Here is a 23,687-nt window from a genome sequence, read left to right on the forward strand (position 1 = left end):
CCAGCTCCCATTATTTAAACCAGCCCCCTCATTGATCCTTGCCAATATCATTAATCCCAGTTCCTATCATTGAACCCTAGCCCATCATTGAATCCAGGCACTGTTATTAACGCTTGCACTTTCATTGATACCAGCCTGCGTCATTGATGCCTGACCCATCATTGATCCCGTATCAATTATTGACCCCAGCCTCCATCATTGAGCCCATATCCCACCATTCAGCTCTGTGCAAATACTTAACCCCGGCCCCAGTTCCCTCAATTTATACCGATCAGTCCCTGATACTAAATTAAGCAAAGTCACAGTAGCCAATCAGGAGAATGGCTCAGCAAATTCCTGGAGAATGAGTTGAAACTGGAGCATATGGCTTTTCCTTCGGGATTCTCCCGATCCGTGTGTAAACCAAGTGATGCTGGTGAGCTGGAAAATTGGCAGTTTTTTTTCAAATCATTGCACCAGGTTTCATTGGAAATGCCTCTTTGCAGTTGCTGACCTGAACTGGCCCATTTTCTGCCCTGTTTTACTTTTTAGTCATTTTCAAATACAATCCCTTCGCAACATGGCACGACTCACCTAGAAAAGCCGATGGGGAGACAGTTCCGTTGCTCCTGGCGACCATCACGCTGATCCCAGTCTCTACAAAGGGGACAGAGAAACTCACAATCTCAGAGCGCTCCTCATTTATGGTGAGGGATCCAATGGCCATATCTGCTCTCTGGTAGAAAACCTACAAATGGGAAATTAAGTAGAGGGTGGGGATAAATACTGAGGATGATACTGGTCTGCATTTATTTACTGAGTGATTTGTGTTTATTGAGTAGTGATTTGTATTGGTTTAATGTGAGGGGAACTACCTTTATTGAATGTGAAGAGTTTGTATTTATCGAGTGACTGGGCAGTATGAATTCATGTTTACTGAGTGTGAGTGGTTTGGGTTTATTGAATGTATGTTGTCTATTTATTGAGTGTGTGTAAGTTGTATTTTATGAGTGTAAGGGGATTTGTATTGATTTAGTTTCAGTCGTCTGCATTTATTTAGAGTAAATCATTGAAACTTACAGCACAGAAGGAGGCCTTTCAGACCATCGTTCCTGTGCTAGCTCTTTGAAAGAGCAGTTATGTTTAGTCCCACATCTCCAATTTTTACTGTAACCTTGTAAGTTTCTCATCTTCAAGCACCTGTATAATTTCTTTTTAAAATTATTTATTTATTTCTCATCTTCCACCACCTTTTCAGCTAGAGAGTTCCAGATCACAATGGACGAGCGAAACAAATTCTCCCCATCTCCCCCTTGATCTTTTTCCAGTGATTTCAATCTATGACATTTGGTTATTGACCCACTCACCAAAGGGAATAATTTTTTCCCTATTTTCTCTCTCAAAGCCTCTCATCATCTTGAAAACTTCCATAAGATCACCACTCAACCTGTTCCGTTCTGAGGAGAACACTCCCAGCTTTTCTAGCCTCACCTCATAACTGAAGTCCCTCATTCCTGGTAACATCCTGGTAAACCTCATCTATATTCATTCTAAGACTTTACATTTTTCCTGAAATTTGGTGCCCAGAATTGTCCACAATACTCAAGCTGAGACCGAACCAGTGATGTATAAAGTTCTAGCACGATCTCTCTGCCTTTATATTCTATTCCTCCATTTATAAACCCAAAACCCATATGCTTTCTAGCTATAATCAATCTTGCCCTGCCACCTTTAAGGATTTGAATACGTGGACTCCAAGGTCTCTGTTCATCTACACTTTTCAAAATAGTGTTATTTACACTACACTGTCCTTCCATATCAGTTGTCTCAAAGTACATCACTTTACACTTCTCCGCATTGAACCCCATCTGCCATGTTTCTGCCCATCTCACCATCCTGTCTATGTCATCCTGAAGCATCTATCTTCTACTTCACCAAATTTTGCATCAGCAGCAAACTTTAGGGGAGGTGGTGGCACAGTGGTAATGTCACTGAACTAGTAACCCAGAGTCTCAGGCTAATGCCCTGGGGACAGGGGTTCAAATCCCATCATGGCAGCTGGTGGAATTTAAATTCAATTAATGAATTAAAATCTGGTTCACTAATGTCCTTTAGGAAAGGCAATCTGTCGTCCTTACCTGGACTGCCTACATATGACTCTAGACCCACAGGGTTGACTCCTAACTGCCCACTGAAATGGCCTAGCAAGCCACTCAGTTGTCAAGGGCAATTTGGGATGGGCATTAAATGCTGGTCTTACCAGCAATGCCCAAATTCCTCCCTACATGCAAGCCTAGGTTGTTATCACAATTGTAATGAGTAATGGACCCAAAACTGACCCTTGGGGAATACAACTGCAAACCACCCCCCAGTCTGAAGAACATCCACCTGCCACCATACTTGCTTCCTGTCACTCAGCCAATTTTGTATTCATACCAACACTTTAGCCTTCGTTCCATAGGCTTCCATCTTAATAAGCCTCCCATCTGGCACTTTGTCAAATTCCTTCTGGAACTCCATATATACAACATCGATGACACAAGCTAGAACCATGGAACCATGAAAAAATTACAGCACAGAAGGAGGCCATTCAGCCTGTTGTGTCCGTGCCGGCCAAAAAAAAAACTAGCCGCCCAATCTAATCCCACTTTCCAGCACCTGGTCCATAGTCTCGCCGGTTACAGCACTACAGGTGCATGTCCAGGTACCATTTAAAAGAATTGAGGGTTTCTGCTTCCACCACCATCCCTGGCAGTGAATTCCAGACACCCACCACCCTCTGGGTGAAAAAGCTTTTCCTCATGTCCCCTCTAATCCTTCTACCGAACGCCTTAAAACTGTGCCCCCTGATAATTGACCTCTACGCTAGGGGAAACAGGTCTTTCCTAGCTACTGTATCTAGGCCCCTCATAATTTTGACTCTATTTAGTCACCCCTCAGCCTTTGTTCTAACCCTAGCCTATCCAATATTTCCTCACAGCTACAACTTTTAAGCCCTGGCAACATTCTTGTAAATCTCCTCTGTATTCTTTCCAGAGCAATTATGTCCTTCCTGTAATGTGGTAACCAGAACTGTACACAATACTCCAGCTGTGGCCTAACCAGCGTTTTATACAGTTCCAGCATTTGTATTCTATACCTCAGCCAATAAAGGAAAGCATTCCACCTGCCTTCTTCATCACTCTATCTACCTGTCCTACCACCTTCAGAGACCTGTGAACATGCACACGAAGGTCACTTCTTCTACCCCTCTCAATATCCTCCCATTTATTGTGTATTCCCTCGCTTTGTTTGCCCTCCCCAACTGCATTACCTCACACTTTTCTGGATTGAATTCCATTTGCCACTTTTCCGCCACTCAACGAAACAATTGATATCTTTCTGGAGTCTACGGCTACTCTCTTCACTATCAACTACACGGCCAATTTTTGTGCCATCAGCAAATTTCCCAATCATGCCTCCCACACTTAAGTCCAAAACATTGATATATATCAATTCCTTTGTTTAAGAAGGGTGGTAAGGAAAATCCAGGAAATTATAGGCTGGTGAGCCTTATGTCAGTGGTAGGGAAACTTTTAGAGAGGATTCTTCGGGACAGGATTTCCTCCCATTTGGAAACAAACGAACTTATTAGCGAGAGACAGCATGGTTTTGTGAAGGGGAGGTCGTGTCTTACTAATTTGATTGAGTTTTTTGAGGAAGTGACGAAGATGATTGATGAGGGAAGGGCAGTGGATGTTGTCTATATGGACTTTAGTAAAGCCTTTGACAAGGTCCCGCAGGGCAGACTGGTGCAAAAGGTGAAGTCACACGGAATCAGAGGTGAGCTGGCAAGATGGATACAGAACTGGCTCAGTCACAGAAGACAGAGGGTAACAGTGGATGGGTGTTTTTCTGAATGGAGGGATGTGACTAGTGGTGTTCCGCAGGGATCAGTGCTGGGACCTTTGCTGTTTGTAGTATATATCAATGATTTGGAGGAAAATGTAGCTGGTCTGATTAGTAAGTTTGCGGACGACACAAAGGTTGGTGGAGTTGCGGATAATGATGAGGATTGTCAGAGGATACAGCAGGATATAGATCGGTTGGAGACTTGGGGGGAAAAATGGCAGATGGAGTTTAATCTGGACAAATGTGAGGTAATGCATTTTGGAAGGTCTAATGCAGGTGGGAGGTATACAGTAAATGGCAGAACCCTTAGGAGTATTGACAGGCAGAGAGATCTGGGAGTACAGGTCCACAGGTCACTGAAAGTGGCAACGCAGTTGGATAAGGTAGTCAAGAAGGCATATGGCATGCTTGCCTTCATCGGTCGGGGCATAGAGTATAAAAATTGGCAAGTCATGTTGCAGCTGTACAGAACCTTAGTTAGGCCACACTTAGAATATTGCGTGCAATTCTGGTCACCACACTACCAGAAGGACGTGGAGGCTTTGGAGAGGGTACAGAGGAGGTTTGCCAGGATGTTGCCTGGTCTGGAGGGCATTAGCTATGAGGGGAGGTTGGAAAAACTCGGATTGTTTCCACTGGAACGACGGAGGTGGAGGGGCGACATGATAGAGGTTTACAAAGTTATGTGCGGCATGGACAGAGTGGATAGTCAGAAGCTTTTTCCCAGGGTGTAAGAGTCAGTTACTAGGGGACATAGGTTTAAGGTGTGAGGGGCAAAGTTTAGAGGGGATGTGCGAGGCAAGTTTTTTTACACAGAGGGTGGTGAGTGCCTGGAACTTGCTGCCAGGGGAGGTGGTGGAAGCAGATACAATAGCGACGTTTAAGAGACATCTTGACAAATATATGAATAGGAAGGAAATAGAGGGATATGGGCCCCGGAAGTGCAGAAGGTGTTAGTTTCGGCAGGCATCAAGATCGGCGCAGGCTTGGAGGGCCGAATGGCCTATTCCTGTGCTGTACTGTTCTTTGTTCTTTATCACAAACAGCAAGGGACCCAACACTGAGCCCTGTGGAACGCCACTGGAAACAGCTTTCCAATCACAAAACATCCGTCAACTACTAGCCTTTGTTTCCTGTCACTGAGCCAATTCTGGATCCAACCTGCCACATTCCCCTGTAACCCATGGGCTTTCATTTTACTGACCAGTCTGCCATGTGGGACCTTGTCAAATGCCTTACTAAAATCCATGTAGACCAGATCCACTGCACTACCCTCATTAATCCTTCTTGTTACTTCCTCAAAAAACTCAATTAAGTTAGTATGACATGACCTTCCTTTAACAAATCCATGCTGACGATCCCTGATTAATCCGTGCCTTTCTAAGTGGCAGTTTATCCTGTCCCTCAGAATAGATTCTAACAATTTACCCACCACTGAGGTCAGACTGTCCGGCCTATAATTATTTGGCTTATCCTTTGCACCCTTTTTAAACAATGGTACAACGTTCGCAGCCCTCCAATCCTCTGGTACCTCTCCTGTATCTAGTGAGGACTTGAAGATGATCCTCAACGCATCCACTATTTTCTCCCTGGCTTCCTTTAACAACCTCCTCTGTCACCTGATCAAAGAATTCAATTAAGTTAGTCAGACACAATTTTTCTTTAACAAATCCACACTGGCATTCCTTGATTAATCCAAGCCTTTCCAAATGAAAGTTTGTTTTGTCTCTGATAATGGTTTCCAAGAACTTCCCCACCACCGATGTTGGACTGACTGACCTGTAGTTTCCTGCTTTATCCCTGTGACCTTTCTTGACTAGAATGATTTGTATCAATTAAGCATGAATGGTTTGTGTGAGTGGTTTGTATTAACTGAGAGCACCCGGTTTTTATTTATTGACTGAACATCATCTACATTTAATTAGTGAAAGTGGTTTGAATTTATGCTGTGGTTGTTTTGCATTGGGTATGGGTAGTTTTGTATTTATTTGATGTGAATGGTCTATATTAATTGTGCTGTATTGAGTGGTTTGTAGTTACTGAGTGTGAGGGCTCTGCATTCAATGATTTGTATTTATTGTGAGGGCTCAGTTCAATTGAAGCATTCATAAGGGAATTAGACAGTTATATGAAAAGGAAGAATGTGCAGGGTTATGGCGAGAAGGCAGGGGAATGGAACTGAGGTAGTTGCTCTTTCAGTGAGCCAGTGAGGACATGATGGGCCAAATGGCCTCCTGCGCTGTTAACGATTCTGAGATTCTGTGTTGACGGAGTAAGTTTGAATGGTTTTTATTTTTTTGAATATAATTTGTTTGTTATTTGGTATGATTGGACTGTAGTCATTTATTGCATGTCTTGTATTTTTTGAATGTGATGAACACTTCCATCGTCACATTGACCCTTGACCCCTCACACCTGCATTAACTGTGTTACCCACAGGCCCCATGAGTTGCTGTTTCTATTTCCTGGTTTCTTGTTCCTCTGCAATTGGTTAAAAACAGTCAGCAGTCGCGAGGACATGAACTCTGTACCTCTCCAATCATTCCATTCCAGGTGCCTCGAACCTTCTTTCCATGTTTTCCATTGGTCACGAGGTAAAGGTCGTAGGAAAATTTGATTGTTTTTGCAAGTTTCTTCAGAATGTCGATGCAGAATCCTTTACAACACAGCTTGGTGTATGTCTCAGCAATACTGAAATACATGCAGGATAAAACAGCACATCACAATGGATCAGGGGTTGGCACAGATTTTTACGGAATGTCACAATGAGTTACAGGCTGAGTGATCCAAAGGCCTGGGCTAATGATCAGGAGATACAAGTTCAAACCCCAAAATGGCTGCTGGGGTCTTTAAATTCAGTTAATGAAATAAAGCTGGAATAAAAAAGCTAGTGTCGGTAATGATGATGATCAAGAAACTACCGGATTGTCATCATAGCCCAACTGGTTCACCAATGTCCTTTTAGGGAAGGAAAACTACTGTCTCTATCCAGACTGGCCGATATGTGACTCCAAACTCACAGAAATGTGGTTGACTTTTAACTGCCATCTGAAATGGCCCAGCAAGCCACTCAGGTGTGCAATTAGGGATGGGCAATAAATGGCCTTGCCAGTGATGTCCACATTCCATGGATTCATATTTGAAAAAAAAACAAGTACCAGACACCTCCATCACAATTTCTGGGTATGTCCTGTCCCACCTGCTGGAGAGGCCCAACAGAGGTGGCAGCACAGGAATATACAGTCATAGAATCATAGAGTTATATAGCACAGAAACAGGCCCTTCGGCCCATCGTGTCCGTGCCGGCCATCAAGCACCTACCTATTCTCAACCCATTTTCCAGCATTTGCCCATAGCCTTGTATGCTATGGTATTTCAAGTGCTCATCTAAATACTTCTTAAATGTTGTGAGGGTTCCTGTCTCTACCACCTCTTAAGGCAGTGCGTTCCAGATTCCAACCATCCTCTGGGTAAAAAAAAATGTTCCTCAAATCCTCCCTAAACCTCCCGCCCCTTATCTTAAATCTATGCCCCCTGGTTATTGACCCCTCCGCAAAGGGAAAAAGTTTCTTCCTATCTAAACTATCAATGCTCCTCCTAATTTTGCATACCTCAATCATGTCCCCCCCCAGCAGCCTTCTCTGCTCGAAGAAAAACAAACTTAGCCTTTTCAGTCTCTCTTCATAGCTAAACTGCTGCAGCCCAGGCAACATCCTGGTGAATCTCCTCTGCACCCTCTCCAGTGCAATCACATCCTTCCTACAGTGTGATGACCAGAACTGTGCACAGTACTCCAGCTGTAGCCTAACTAGCATTTTATACAGCTCCATCATTACTTCCCTGCTCTTATATTCTATGCCTCGGCTAATAAAGGCAAGTATCCCATATGCCTTCCTAACCACCTTATCTAACTGTGCTGCTGCCTTCAGTGATCTATGGACAAGTACACCAAGGTCCCTCTGACCTTCTGTACTTCCGAAGGTCCTACCATCCATTGTATATTTCCTTGCTTTGTTAGTCCTCCCAAAATGCATCACCTCACACTTCTCAGGATTTAATTCCATTTGCCACTGCTCCACCCATCTTACCAGCCCATCTATAGCGTCCTGTAATCTAAGGCTTTCCTCCTCACTATTGACGACACCACCAAATTTTCATATCGTCTGCGAACTTACTGATCATACCTCCTATATCCACATCAAAATCATTAATGTACACTACAACCAGTAAGGGTCCCAGCACCGAACCCTGCGATACACCACTGGTCACAGGCTTCCACTCACAAAAACAATCCTCGACCATCACTCTCTGCCTCCTGCCACTAAGCATATTTTGGATCCAATTTGCCAAATTGCCCTGGATCCCATGGGCTCTTACCTTCTTAACCAATCTCCCATGGGGACTTTATCAAAAGCCTTACTGAAGTCCATGTAGCCAACAGCAACTGCTTTACCCTCATCTACACATCTAGTCACCGCCTCGAAAAATTCAATCAAGTTTGTTAGACACGATCTCCCCCTGACAAAGCCATGCTGACTATTCCTGATTAATCCCTGCCTCTCCAAGTGGAGATTAATCCTGTCCCTCAGAATTTTTTCCAATAGTTTCCCAACCACTGTTGTTAGACTCACTGGCCTGTAATTATCTGGTTTATCCCTGCTGCCCTTCTTGAATAATGGCACCACATTCGCTGTCCTCCAGTCCTCTGGGACCTCTCCTGTGACCAGAGAGGATTTGAAAATTTGTGTCAGAGCCCCTGCAATCTCCTCCCTTGCCTCGCATAACAGCCTGGGGTACATCTCATCTGAGCCTGGGGATTTATCCACTTTTAAGCCCGCTAAAACAGCTAATACTTCCTCTCTTTCAATGCTAATTTGTTCATGTATATCACAATCTTCCTCCCTGATCTCTACACCTACATCGTCCTTCTCCATAGTGAACACAGATGAAAAGTAATTATTTAAAACCTCACCTATGTCCTCCGGCTCCACACACACATTGTCACTTTGGTCCCGAATGGACCCCATTCGTCCCTGCTCATCCTCTTGCACTTAATATACTTATAAAACGCCTTAGAATTTTCCTTTATCTTGCCCACCAGTGTTTTTTGATGTCCCCTCTTCGCTCTCCTAATTACTTTTTTAAGTACCCCCCTACACTTTCTGTACTCCTCTCGGGCCTCCACTGTTTTCAGCCCTCTGAATCTGCCATAAACCTTGTTTTTTTCCCCTTATCCAACCCTCTCTATCCCTTGACATCCAGGGTTCCCCGGTCTTGTTGGTCCTACCCTTCACCTTAACGGGTACATATTGGCTCTGAACCCTCACTATCTCCTCTTTGAATGACTCCCACTGATCTGATGTAGACTTTCCTACAAGTAGCTGCTCCCAGTCCACTTTGGCCAGATCCTGTTTTATCATATTGAAAATCGGCCTTCCTCCAATTCAGTACCTTTATTTCCAGCCCATCTTTGCCCTTTTCCATAACTACCTTAATTCTGACAGAGTTATGGTCACTATCCCTGAAATACTCTCCCATTGACACTTCTACCACTTGTCCAGCTTCATTCCCTAGGATTAGGTCCAGTACTGCCCCTTCTCTTTTAGGACTGTCTACGTACTGGCTCAAAAATCTCCCCTGTATGCACTTTAGGAATTCCGCCCCCTTTAAGCCTTTTGCACTAAGACGATCTCAGTTGAAGTTGAAATCCCCTATTATTACCCTATTATTTTTACACCTCTCTGAGATTTGTCTACATATCTTCTCCTCTAACTCTCCCTGACTGTTTGGAGGCCTGTAGTACACTCCCAGCCAAGTGATTGCCCCCTTTTTGTTTTTAAGTTCTACCCATATGGCCTCATTTGAGGAACCTTCTAAGATATCATCCCTCCTTACTGCAGTAATTAACTCCTTGATCAACAGTGCAATGCCACCTCCTCTTTTATCCCTGCCGCTGTTCTATTCCAGAGTCTATACCCTGGAATATTGAGCTGCCAGTCCTGCCCCTCCCTCAACCATGTCTCTGTGAGAGCAACAATATCATAATCCCATGTGCTAATCAACACCCTCAATTTATCTGCCTTACTAGTAAGACTCCTTGCATTAAAATAGATGCAATCCAGCATTGCATTTTTCACTTGTGTCTTAACAGGTCTATATTTGCTTTGCCTCCCAGACTGACTCAGTTTCTCTTCTATATTTGACTTTGCATCACCCCCTACTGTACTTCCACACTGTATTCCATTCCCCTGTCAAATTAGTTTAAACGCCAACCACCACCACCCGCCCCCCCACCCCCACCCCACCAACAGCACTAGCAAACCTCCCAGCAGGGATGTTGGTCCTGTTCCGGTTCAGGTGCAATCCGTCCAACTTGTACAGATCCCACCTTTGCCAGAAACAAACCAAATGATCCAGGAAACTAAAGCCCTCCCTCCTGCACCATCTCTTCAGCCACGCATTCATCTGCTGTATCCTCCTATTCCTATACTCACTAGCACGTGGCACCGGGAGTAATGCAGAGATTACAACCTTTGAGGTCCAGCTTTTTAATCAGCTGCCTAGCTCCCTAAATTCTGGTTGCAGGACCTCATCCCTCTTTCTACCTATGTCGTTGGTACCAATGTGTACCACGACCTCTGACTGTTCACCCCCTCCCTTCAGAATGTCCTGCAGCTGCTCCGTGACATCCTTGACCCTAGCACCAGGGAGGCAACATACCATCCTGGAGTCATGTTTGCGGCCACAGAAACGCCTATGTGTACCCCTTATGATAGAATCCCCTATCATTGTAGATCTTCCACTCCTTTTCCTCCCCTGTTGTGCAGCAGAGCCATCCGTGGTGTTACGAACATGGCTGTTGCTGCCTTCCCTGGGAGGCCAGGCCCCCAACAGTATCCAAAGCAGTATATCTGTTTGAGAGGGGAATGCCCACAGGGCAGTCCTGGACTACCTATCTGCGCCTACTACTCCGCCTGGTGGTCACCCATCCCTTTTCTGTCTGTGCAGCCATTACCAGTCGGGAGGGAGTGGCCCTGGGAGTGCTCATCATTACAGAACCTCATGAAGTCTCATGGCATTCATCAAACATGGGCAAGGAAATCTCTTGCTGATTGCCACCTGAAGACATGTGCCCCAGAACTTGCCGCGCCCCTAGCAAAGCTGTTACAGTACAACACTGGCATTTACGCGACAATGTGGGAAATTGCCCATGTATGTCCTGTACACAAAAAGCAGGACAAATTTAACCTGGCCAATTACTGCCCCATCAGTCTACTGTTGATCATCAGCATACTGATGGAAGGTATCGTTGACAGTGCTGTCAAGCGGCACTTACTCAGAAATAACCTGCTCACTGACGCTTAGTTTGCAAACGGCCAGGGCCACTCAGCTCCTGACCTCATTGCTGCCTTGGTCCAAACATGGATAAAGAGCTGAAATCAAGAGGTGACTGCTCTTGACATCAAGGCAGCATCAGTAAAATCGGAGTCAATAGGAATCAGGAGGAAAACTCTCCACAGGTTGGAGTCTTACCAAGCACTTGGGAAGATGGTTGTAGTTGTTGGAGGTCAATCAACTCAGTACTAGAGCATCACTGCAGGAGTTCCTCAGGGTAGTGTCCTAGGCCCAACCATCTTCAGCTGCTTCATCAATGACCTTCCCTCCATCATAAGGTCAGAAGTGGGGATGTTTGCTGATGATTGTGCAATGTACAGCGAGTAACATTCGTACCACACAAGTGCCAGGCAATGACCATCTCAAACAAGAGAGAATCTAACTATCTCCCTTTGACTTCAATGGCATTACGATCAATGAATGTCCCACTATCAACATCCTGGGGGTTACCATTGACCAGAAACTGAACTGAACCAGCCACATAAAAACTGTGGCTACAACAGCGGGTCAGAGGTTGGGAATTCTTTGGCCAGTAACTCACTTCCTGTCTCCCCTAAGCCTGTCCACCATCTACAATGCACAAGTCAGGAGCGTGATGGAATACTCTCCACTTGCGTGGATGGGTGCAGCTCCAACAACACTCAAGAAGTTCGACATCATCCAGGACAAAGCAACTTGTTTGATTTGGCACCCCATCCATCACCATCAACATTCACTCCCTTCACCACTGACGCACAGTGGCAGCAGTGTGCACCATCTCCAAGATGTACTGCAGCAACTCACAGCTCCTTCGACAGCACCTTCCAAACTTGCGACCTCTACCACCTGGAAGGACAAGGGCAGCAGATTGTTGAGAACATCACCACTTGCAAGTTTCCCTCCAAGACACACACCATCCTGACTTGGAACTAGATTGCTGTTCCTTCACTGTCACTGGGTCAAGATCCTGGAACTCCCTTCCTAGGGAGAATTCCGGGTTACACGTCCCTGACGTGTGGCTGTTCAATTCCCCTTATAATTCTTAAACACTAGAATTACAAGATGAGATGCCAACAGCAGAATTTAGTTGCAAACCCATTCTCAATGCTCTTTATTGAGTAAAGTGACAATCGACAAAATTTACTTAGTGTTCAGGCACGTTCACCATCACCCACCCAGTCGATCTTCCATCGGTGAAGTGGGTTCCGTGAAGTCGGTGAGCAGCCAAACGCCTCTTCCTGCATCTGTCTGCAGATCAGCTGTCTTCTTTCTTCTTCCTTTCTTCTCTCTCTCTCCTTTCTGGCTTAAAGCTGACAGGTTTTTATACCCTTCTTTGCTGCAGGGTTCTTTTTCATGTGAGTAGGATTTCGAGTGACTACAGTGGTGTGCACAATCAATTGGTGGGTGACCTCGTCCACTGTGGCCAAGTTCATTGTGATCTAATTAGTTCTGTTCTTCAGCAACTTATGCCCTGGCTTTTGTAATTAGATAGAATTTGATTATCATAATAGGGCACAGTAATGGCTGAAACATAACAAATTTTAATGATTGATAATGATAAATGGTTTAGCAATGCCCTCTTGTTCCAGGGTCAAAGTTTCTTCTGCAGGTTGCTGAGGCCAGCGAAACTGTCCCCATATCAATGGCCTCCACATAACAACACTGTGGGTGTATCTACACCATACAGAATGCAGCGATTCAAGAAGGCGGCTCACCACCACCTTCTCAAGGGCAATTAGGGATGGGCAATAAATACTGGCCTAGCCAGCAATGCCCACATCCCATGAAAGAATAAAAAACCTACTGCCCTCCCTCAGCTGATGAATCAGTGTTCCTTCATGTTGAACACCAATTGGAAGAAGCAGTGAGGGTAGCAAAGGATCAGAATGTACTCTGGGTGGGGGACTTCAATGTCTATTACCAAGAGTGGCTCAGCAGCAGCATTACTGACCAATTTGGCAGAGTCCTGAAGGAGATATCTGCCAGACTAGGCCTGCAGCAGGTGGTTAGAGAACCAACAAGAGGGAAGATCCTACTTGACCTCATCCTGACCAATCTACCTGTTGCCGATGAATTTGTCCATGATGGTATGGGTAGGAGTGACCACTGAGAAGAAGTCCTGTCTCCACACTGAGACATGCTCCATTGTGTGATGTGTCACTACCTCCGTGCTAAATGGGATAGATTCAGAACAGATCTAGCAGTTCAAAACTGGACATCCATTAGGTGCTGTGGACCATCAGCAGCAGCAGAATTGTATTCAAACACAATCTCATGTGTCACCTCATGGCCCGCATATCCCCCACTCTACCATTACCATCAAGCCAGGGGACCAACCCTGGTTCAATGAGGAGTCTATAACAGCATACTAGGAGCAGCACCAGGCGTACCTAAAAATGTGGTGCCAACCTGGTGAAGCTGCAACACAGGAATACATACATGCTAAACAGCAGAACCAGCCTGCTGCAGACAGAGCTAAGCGATTCCACAACCAACCAATCAGATCTAAGCTCTGCAGTCCTGCACATCCAGCTATGATGGATAATTAAACAAATAATGGGAGGAAGCGGGTCCACAACATCAACTTTCTCAATGACTGTGGAGCCCTGCACCTGAGTGCAGAAGACAAAGCTTAAGCATTTGCAGCGATCTTCAGCTGGAAGTCCCAAGTGGATAATCCATCTCGGCCTTCTCCTGTGGGCCCCACCATCATAGATCCCAATCTTCAGCTAATTCAATTCACTCCACATGATATCAGGAAACAGCTGAGCACGCTAGATACAGCAAAGGCTATGGGCTCTGACAACATTACAGCTGCAGTGCTGACGATTTCTGCTCCAGAACTAGCTGCGGCCACAACCAAGTTCTTCCAATACGACTACAACACTGGCACCTACCTGATAAAGATGGAAAACTGCCAGGACAAATCCAATCTGGCCAATTACTGCCCAGCAGTCTACTCTCAAACATCAGAAAAGCGATGGAAGGTGTTGTCGACAGTGCTATCAAGTGGCACTTACTCAGTAATAACCTGCTCACCAATGCTCAGTTTAGTTTCTCAGCTCCTGACCTCATTAAGGCCTTCGTCCGAAGATGGACAAGACAGCTAAATTACAGAAGTGCGGTGAGAGTGACTGCCCTTGATATCAAGGCAGCATTTGACAGTGTGTGTCATCAAGGAGCCCTGGTAAAATTGAAAGCAGTGGGAATCGGGGAAAACTCTCCATTGGTGGGAGTCAAACTCAGCATAAAGGAAGATGGTTGTGGTTGTTGGAGAACAATCATCTCAGCCCACATCGCTGCAGGCGATTCTCAGTGTAGTGTCCTAGGCCAAACCATCTTTAGCTGCTTCATCAATGACCTTCCCTTCATCATTAGTTCAGAAGTGGGGATGTTTGCAACACCTCAGATAATGAAGCAGTCCATGCCTGCATGCAATATAACATTTCCACCACACAAGCACCAAGCAATGACCATCTCCAATAAGACAGAATCCAACTTCCACTTGACACTCAGTCATTCAATGGCACTACCATCACTGAATCCCCACCATCAACATCTTGGAGTTTATCATTGACCAAAAGCTTAACTGAGCCAGCCATATAAATACAAGAGTAGGTCAGAGTCTGGGAATTCTGCGGCAAGTGCCTCACCTCCTGACTTGCTAAAGCCCGTCCACCATCTGCAAGGCACAAGTCAGGAGTGTGATGGAATACTTTCCACTTGCCTGGATGAGTGCAACTCCAACAACACTCAATAGGCTCGACACCATCCAGGACAAAGCAGCCCGTTTGATCGGCACCCCATCCACCACCTAAAACATTCACTCCCTCCACCACTGGCACACAGTGGCTGCAATGTGTACCATCTACAACAGGGGTTTCCAACCTTTTTAGGTGGTGGGGGGGGGGCCACAATTTTTGTTCTGCACAGGGGGCCGATGAGCAAATTTCGGAATGATAAAGGCATTAAAAATATATCTTACTATTAATCAAAACAACAAATGTTCATTTTTGTGAAGAAGCTTTGAATGAGAAGACTGATTTATTGACTTACTTTCTCTCCCCCCTCATGCTGTCTCTCTCCCGCTCTTTCTCTCCCCGTCTTCCTGTCTGTCTGTCTCTCTTCTCTACCTGCTGAAATGCTTGTCTCAGTGAGTTGAAGATTTTGTTATATACAATTAGTTTAAGAATGCTCATAAAGATTCTACTCATTCTGCTTTTGTCCCAGAAGTGCTTACCTTAGTGGGTTGAACGTTTTTCTCTTGCGTACTAACCAGTTTAATGCATGCCCATAAAGTTTCTACTCGTTCTTGAGAAGTTTTGATTTTCATGCCTAAAGTCCTTTTCTCAGTGAGTTAAACCTTTTCCTATCATTATGTACAAGTCTTTGTACAACTTGCAAAAACAATTGAAGTAGTTCTTGAAGTTTTGATTTTTGTGCCTAAAGTGCCTATCTCAGTGAGTTGAACAATAAATTGGGCCAGATCCTCACAAAAGGAAGACTCTGCAACCAAAGAAGAAGCAGACCAGTTAAGGAGCTTAATCGTGCAGTTGCACTGGTTGTGCACGCAAACTAGGCTGGATGCTTGTTGTGATGTATGAGAATTGAGGACCATGCTGAAACATGCTATTGTTGGGGAAGTGCTGAAAGCAAATAAGACATTGAAGAGATTGAGTTTTGACAAATGTACACTCAAGTTTCCAGCATTGGGTGACCCGGAAGAGATGAAATTGGTCATTTTTAGTGATGCCTTTTTAAAAATTCTTTCATGGGATGTGGGGCGTCGCAGGCCAGGCCAGCATTTATTGCCCATCCCTAATTGCCCTTGAACTGAGTGGCTTGCGAGGCCATTTCAGAGTCAACCACATTGCTGTGGATCTGGAGTCGCATGTAGGCCAGACCAGGTAAGGACAGCAGATTTCCTTCCTTAAAGGACATTAGTGAACCAGATGGGTTTTTACAACAATCGACAATGGTTTCGTGGCCATCATTAGACTAGCTTTAAATTCCAGATTTATTAATTCAATTCAAATTCCACCTTCTGCTGTGGTGGGATTCGAGCCTATGTCCCCAGAGCAATACCTGGGTTTCTGGGTTACTAGTCCAGTGACAATACCAGCACGTAACCGCCTCACATGCTCATCTTCCCAATGATTATTCGAGTGCAGCAGGGCTCATTATATCTTTGGTGGGAAGAAATGATAAATGTTGTCCGTTAGCCTGGGAATCGAAGAAAATAAAGAGGATGGTTAAAAGCATCTTAGCCGCTGAGATACATGCACTGATAGAAGCGATTAGATATGGGTATGTATTTATTGAGTATTTTAAAGGAACTCTAAGGGACAATTGGAGAAGAGTTTTCCTATAGAATGCTACACAGATAACCATTCTTTCTGGGACAATGTCCATTCGACAAAAAGTGTCGCAGAAAAGTGGTTGAGGATTGATTTCGCGAGTATAAAAGAAATGTTGGAAAGAAATTTCCAAAATAAAATGGGTTGACGCAAGTCATCAGTTGTCGGACTGTTTTACTAAGAGGTGCTTGTTCAAAGAAATTGTTGGATGTCGTTGAAGAGGGTCGTCTTGTGTTATGATAAGTTCGGAAAACGTGGAATTTTTTTTTTACAATAAGATCGCTTTTTCTTTAAACAAGTTTTTTTTTTAAAGAGGGGAATATACAGCATGTTAATGGCTGGTGCTGTTGAAAGTTAATGATACATTTTTCTGTATCTTAAATTATTTATCATTATTTTGTTTTTTTAAGTTTTTTTTCTTATATATGTATTGAATTTAAAGAAAAAAAGGGGAATCTGTTCAGGTATGAAGTTCTGTTAATGGTTGATAAATACCTGGTAGTTCAAGATAATAAGGTGAACAGGTTTTGGGTGTTAATTAATTAATTGTATTCGAGTGTGTGTATAAATAAAGAGCCAGCCAGCACTGGCTGTGGGTGTTGTTTGGAGAGCAGAAGTAAGCTCTGTGGCAAGCAATAAACAATCTCCACCAAAGCATCCTAGTCTCAGTGTCTTCATCACAAACAGGCTTAGAAGTTTTTCTAACAACAAAAGCATGAATGAGGATTTCAGCAGTGGATGAGCTGAGACAGGGCAATGTTGCAGAGGTGGAACAAGGTGGTCTTCGTGATGGTGTGGATATGTGGTTGGAAGTTCATCTCAGGTTCAAATATGACACCAAGATTGTGAACAGTCTGGTTTAGCCTTAGACTGTTGCCAGGAAGAGGAATGGAGTTGGTGGCTAGGGAACGGAGTTTGGGGCGGGGACCAAAGATAATGGCTTCATTCTTCTCAATATTTAATTGGAGGAAATTTCTGCTCATCCAGTACTGGATGTCGGATAAGCAGTCTGATAATTTAGCGACAGTCGAGGAGTTGAGCAAGGTGGTGGTCAGGGTATTGTCAATGTACATGTGAGAACTTATGCTGTGCTTTTGGATGATGTTGCCTAGGGGCAGCATGTAGATGAGAAATAGGAGGGGCCAAGGATAGATCCTTGATGGACACCAGAGGTAACAGTGCAGAATCCAGAAGAGAAGTCATTGGAAGTGATACTCTGGCTACGATTAGATAGATAAGAATGGAACCACGTGAGAGCAGTTCCACCCAGCTGGATGACAGTGGAGAGGTGTTGGAGGAGGATGGTGTGGTCAACCATGTCAAAGGCTGCAGACAGATCCAGAAGGATGAGGAGGGAAAGTTTACCTTTGTCACAGTCACTTAGGATGCCATTTGTGACTTTGATAAGAACTGCTTTGGCACTGTGGCAGGGACGGAAACCTGATTGGAGGGATTCAAAATGAAATTCCAGGAAAGATGGGAATGGATTTGGCAGGCAACAACATATTCAAAGACTTTGGTGAGGAAAGGGAGGTTGGAGGTGGGACAGTAGTTTGCAAGGACAGAGGGGTCTAGGATTGCTTTTTTGAGGAGAGGGGTGATGACGGCAGATTTACAGGAGAGTGGACAACACCTGAAGAGATAGATTCGTTAATAATATCAGCTAACATGGAGACCACGAGGGGAAGATGGGTGGTCAGCAGTTTAGTAGGATTAGGGATGCTCTGAAGTTGGGAAAGAGCGAGTTCACTGCGAAAATCTCTCTTAATTGGCTTCCTGCCGCTGCAGACAGGTGGCCACCAGCGCATTCAATCTGCCCCGAGATAAATGGGAGGAAGCAGGAACACGTCAGGATACCTGTCTCCCAGCACTTTTGCTTATTTTCCAGACTCCTGCCTCCAAATCCACCTCCACAGACCTGGGAAAAATCCCCCCCCCCCACAGAGGGCTGGATATTCCCAATTGTGTGGCGATCCTGGCTTCGGCCTCAATTCCAGGTCAGGAACCTGGAAGGGGCCATGGTGGGACAATGGGCATGATTTTCCTGGAGGAGGCCAATTAATAGGCTGCCCCCGAGAGTTGGGTCCAGTTAAGGATGGCGGGCAGACCAGGGAAGTGGGAGGCCCAATAGGAGGGCCTACAGTGATGTCTGTCTGGCAGCCCTATTGGGAGAGGTGGGCACTGCTAAGGCAGGTAAGAGGAGCGTGAGGGCACCTCAATATGGAGGTGCCTTCAGTTACCTGTGGAGAATTCATCAAATAAGCAAGCCCGAAGCTGGTAGGAGTAGTGACAGACACTGCTGCAGCCTTTCCTCTTCACGACCTTATCACTGGGGCATGGAGGTTCTGATTTCCTCTCCGCCTCCCCACAGGTCTGCCGCCAGGGGGCCACTCCAATGGCAAGTAAATACTGGTGCCATCACAAAATGGTATTTAAGTGGGGTCTTAATTGCCCTAATTGGCTGCCCACCTCCATGGAGAGGGCATCCAACCCAGTTCCCAGTCTTCCCTTGGGAAAGACACCGGAGACTGGAATGCATCAGGGGCATCCTGATGCTGTTCCTCCCCCTATTTTCCTGGTCACCCCACCTCCAACCCAGTCTCCATGGGGCTGGGAAAATCCAGCCCATAGAGTCTCAACAGGCCACCGATAAGTACAAGGACTAATAGATTGTCACAACAAGCAATAGATGGGCACAACTATTCACCGAGTCTCACGTCATGGAACAGGGAAAACATTAATGAAAATGCAGTATGGCGTAGCTTTGATGTTTCCTTTCTCACTCACTCACTCCATGTCCCCACAGTTCGTACTGTAACCTGGTGCCAGTGTGAAAGTAATGATTTAATTAATGTACAATGTACAGGACTTGGTGCTGGGTGAGGTGGGGAGAGGTGATTGATCAGTCAGGCTGCTTTGTGGTGGAAAGCTGGACAACCCAAAACAAGGGAGTGAATCCTTAAAATTAGAACTCGGATGTTCAGGGGTGATGTCAGGAAGCACTTCTAGATTTTCCTAACACAGGTGCAACCCCTGTGCTCACAGCTGAGGTGGAGGCAGGCTGCTGATTGTGCTTCCCCCAGACCTGGGACGACCATGGTGGTTGTCCTCTAGTTGCTTGAGGCCTGGACGGCCACGGCATGCTGAAGGCCTCCTGAATTGGTGCAGGTCCCTCCTCTGTCATCGCAGCTACTGGAGCTGGAGTCACTGGTAGAGGGGCTGTGGAGCTGCTGTCCACACTCGGAGAGCCTGAGAAGAGCCCCCAGATGTGGAAGGCAGCCACTCCTCCTCCATGGCAAGGCACACTTGTACCTCCCTCCTGAGCTGAGAATGACCTGGTGGAGACTCCAGGTGTCTCGTCCCCCTCTTCTTGCCACTGCTGCGTTGAACTAATGGCCAAGATGATAGTATGCAGGTCTGCATGCATCTCTGGCATCCACTGAGTGGTCTGCTGGATCTGGCTCTCCATGAGGGCTGCCAACCTCTCGATGGAGAAGGCCATGCACGCGCACACACACCTGAGACATCGCAGCACTATTGGCTTGGAATGACTCCCCCATCATCTGTGCTTGGCTGCGCATAGCCACTGATAGCTCCGCCAGATAGTCCTTACCACGTGCTGCACTTACAGCAGGTTCTGTGTTGCTGACACCACTGGCCTGTCATCAGCCTGGGGATCAGCATGGACCTGGCCTCCTACAGTTCTCCGACTGTCAATGGCCTCGGCTATCACAGCCTCTGTCAGCTCCTTGGGTGTGTCTGTGATGTGCTCACCAGCTTGATGTGAAAGTATCTTCACTGCTGGAGGATGCAGGGGAATGATATGAATCTTCACCCTTTGAGGATTGCTCCTCCTCCTCCTCCTCCTCAGAAGTGGACTGCAGCCCCCGGTCTCTGCGACTGACCGTTGTTCTGGAGTGCATGAGAGAACACAAACATTAATGGGTTAAGGGCTTCACATCTCCTCATCCCAACCATGGTGGATGTGATTCTCCAGATGTCCTATGGTGGACACATGAGCACTATGCCTCTTGGGATGACACTCCTGTCTCATCATCTGCAATTGTGTGGCCACCCTGCGAACCAGCCAGTTCCAGGGCTGTCTCATCTGCTGGCGTCAAAGATCAAATATCAGGGTTGCCTCCCCCAGTCTTCACCTGCTCCTTGTTATTATGGGCCTCGTTCTACTGCAAGCAGAAGGAGGGACACTGTTAGTTCTGCCACAAAGACTAGAACAACACACGCTGGTAGCAGCCCTTTGGCCCATGATGGGGGCTTCTGAATGCCTCCCCCATAAATCGGCTCTCAAGGGACATGGTGGGGGTGAGCAAAGACTGTCTCCAAGATGCCGTCATGCATCAGAAGGGATCTGCGGCTGCCACACCCTTTGTCACCGCCGGTTGGTCACTCCCTCCCCATCTAGGCACCATCCCGTGTTATATACAAGCCCCAAAGAGGAGAGCGGTATGCAGGACTCATCCTGGCAGAGCAAAGGAAGTCATTGACCCATTTATAGCACTGCACCCAAGATCCGGGTTTGGGGGGAGGGGAGGGAGGAGGGTCTGGGGGGGTGATCCCATGGCTGCTGACCTCCTCTGCAATATCTGCCCAGGCTTGCTTGGTCAGGCAGGAGGGTTTCTTCTTGCCATGCCTTGGCAAGAGCACTGCCTGCCTTTCCCTTGCAGTCTGGAGGAGAATTTGCAGCGATGTATCGCTAATTCATGGGCCACCTGGTGTCTTCTCTCCAGCATGTTCGCTGCAGTCTCCTGGTCCACTCTTTGATTGTTTGGTTGAGCCTCTAGGCTTCTTCGAACTGCAGACTTCAGGCACAGATGTGGAGTGGTGCACTCTCAGGGCAAAAGATTCTCTGGATTGCTACTGCGGCGATTGTGATCTACGAGGCAGGACTGAATGCTGAGCTGGCAGTCCTTTAAAATTGGTGCCAGCACCTGCCTCTGAATCAGGTGACACGGAGATCAGCACCTCGTGGTCCTCTCCTACCTGTGCATTGGACATGCCTCTTTCCTCTAGTCTGTTAATTGACAGCATGATCGCTGTCAGCCAGCAGTATTTCTCTTGTGTGGCAACAGCACCTGCTTCCGATGCCACCGTCGAGACCCATGATGCCTGCACAAAGTTCAGCCCAATGTGTGTAAATGGATTTGAGATGCAGATCAGCCATGATCTAACTGAATGGTGATATGATTGAGGGGCTGAATGGCCTAAACTGTTCCTATTTTGCTTTGTTCCTATGTTTGTTCCTAGAGGTTAGAACACCAGCTGGGAGAGGGTAGACATACCATGTGGCAAATTCAGGACATTTCACGTGTCCCAGAGGCCTATGTTTGCAAAAAGTGCCTCCAGCTGCTCAAACTCACACTGAGGGTTTCCGAGCTCCAGGGGCAGCTGGATTCACTACGGGACATATGGGTGGCTGAATGTTTCCTGAATTACTGGTTTCAGGAAGTGGTCACCCCCACAGCCAGAGAGTTCAGAATAGCAAGTGGGTGGCCACTCGGAAGGGTAGGAAGAGGAAGGCAGTGCGGGCATCCCTCAGGAGTGTGGTACTCTCAAACCAAGAGGCAGCATTAAATACCAGTGAGGGTGATGACACCTTGAAGGAGTGCAGCCCGAAGCCTGGCACCGTGAGGCAAAGGACTGCACAGGGGATACAACAAAGTGTAGGAGTGTAGCATTAACTGGGAATGTGATAGTTGTGGGGACAGACAGGTAATTCTGCTACTGTCAATGTGGGACCTGTATGGCATGTTGCCTCCCTGGTACTAGGTTAAGGAACATCATGGAGAAGATGCAGAACATTCTGTGTGGGAAGAGGAAGAGTCAGAAGTTGTGGTCCATGCTGCAACCAACAATGTGATGAGGAAGAGGACTGAGCTCCTGCAGTCAGAATTTAAGGTAGTGGGAGGAAGTTAAAAGCAGGACCTCAAAGGTAATAATCTCTGGATTACTCCCAGTGCCATGCACTATTGAGAGTAGTGTTACGCCAATGTGCTTTGTTAAATGATAATTTTCTTTGGTCCACTGGCTGGAGATTTGAATTTATATTTTTTTTAAAAAGACATTTTAAAAAGACAAGCTGCCAGGAAAGCCATCCTTTCAGTTTAAGATGATCGCCTAATTTGCAACACTATATCCTACACTGCAATGCTTGTGAGGAGAGAGATGAAATGTCTGCTAAGTCCCTGCAAGAACCGAGACCCAGGAAGTTTAAAGGAACTACCTGTTCTCTCAGCAAGAAGAAAAAATACTGCTAAATGCTATGTTTGAATCATTGAGTGACTGTCCTGTGACAAACACCTCCCATCTGTGGTTTTAAAGCTGGTGTTTTTCTCTGCAGCAAAGGAGAAGCAACAGGACTCTGACATGAGCAGACCCTAAGTAGGGGTCCCTCTCTCTCTCTACTCTTTCTCTCTCTCTCTTTCCATTCCAACTTGAAAGCTTTCAAGTCATGCTTCTTACCTGACCTTTGCATACTTTGGCTACAATCAGAAACCCCATTGGAGGAAATCATCCGCATCACTATCTTCAAGAGACTCATCGAACCAGTCATCTACCCCTTCAACATAAAAGCCTCAGGACCACTGAATTCAGCTAGATAGAAGCCAGTCGAATCACCAATCTCCACAGCCTGTATACCTTTTTTTTCAATGGACTCTAACTCAACCAATCTAACTTTCCCCACTCTGTAACCTATGTGTGTGTGTGTGTGTGTGTGTGTGTGTGTGTGTGTGTGTGTGTGTGTGAGAGACAGCGAAAGTTGGCACGTTGTTTATTATTTTATTAGTTCAGTTTAGGTACAATAAAGTTGACCTCTTTCTTTGTTAACTCAAGAAAGCCTGTCCAATTGGTTCTTGTTATGATCATGACAAATGAGTAATCGAACACCTACTGAATTAGCCAGTAGATCCACTTCGACAGGGAATTGAACCTGTTGTGGTCTGGTGGGGTGGTGGTGATGGCGGGGGGTGGGGAGGGGGAGTGCGGAGGGAAGGGAGAGAGGACCTTCAACCCCTCCTCACTTGACTAACAGTAGAAATAGGAGGATGTGGCAGGTTAATGCGTGCC

General features: G+C 46.0%; 1 protein-coding gene across 1 annotated transcript in view; it reads right to left on the reverse strand.

Annotated features, from left to right (window-relative positions):
- LOC137384487 (glutamate receptor ionotropic, NMDA 2C-like) overlaps positions 1 to 23,687 on the reverse strand; it is a 397,390-nt gene that overhangs the window by 86,891 nt on the left and 286,812 nt on the right. Inside the window, exons 5-6 of the mRNA XM_068058626.1 lie at positions 6,402 to 6,561; positions 574 to 727 (exon numbers count right to left, since the gene is read on the reverse strand). Of these exons, the coding sequence (XP_067914727.1) occupies positions 574 to 727; positions 6,402 to 6,561 (314 nt within the window). The remainder of the gene's footprint in view (positions 1 to 573; positions 728 to 6,401; positions 6,562 to 23,687) is intronic.

Source organism: Heterodontus francisci, chromosome 26 (assembly GCF_036365525.1).
Source record: "Heterodontus francisci isolate sHetFra1 chromosome 26, sHetFra1.hap1, whole genome shotgun sequence".
NCBI classification, from domain to species: Eukaryota; Metazoa; Chordata; class Chondrichthyes; order Heterodontiformes; family Heterodontidae; genus Heterodontus; species Heterodontus francisci.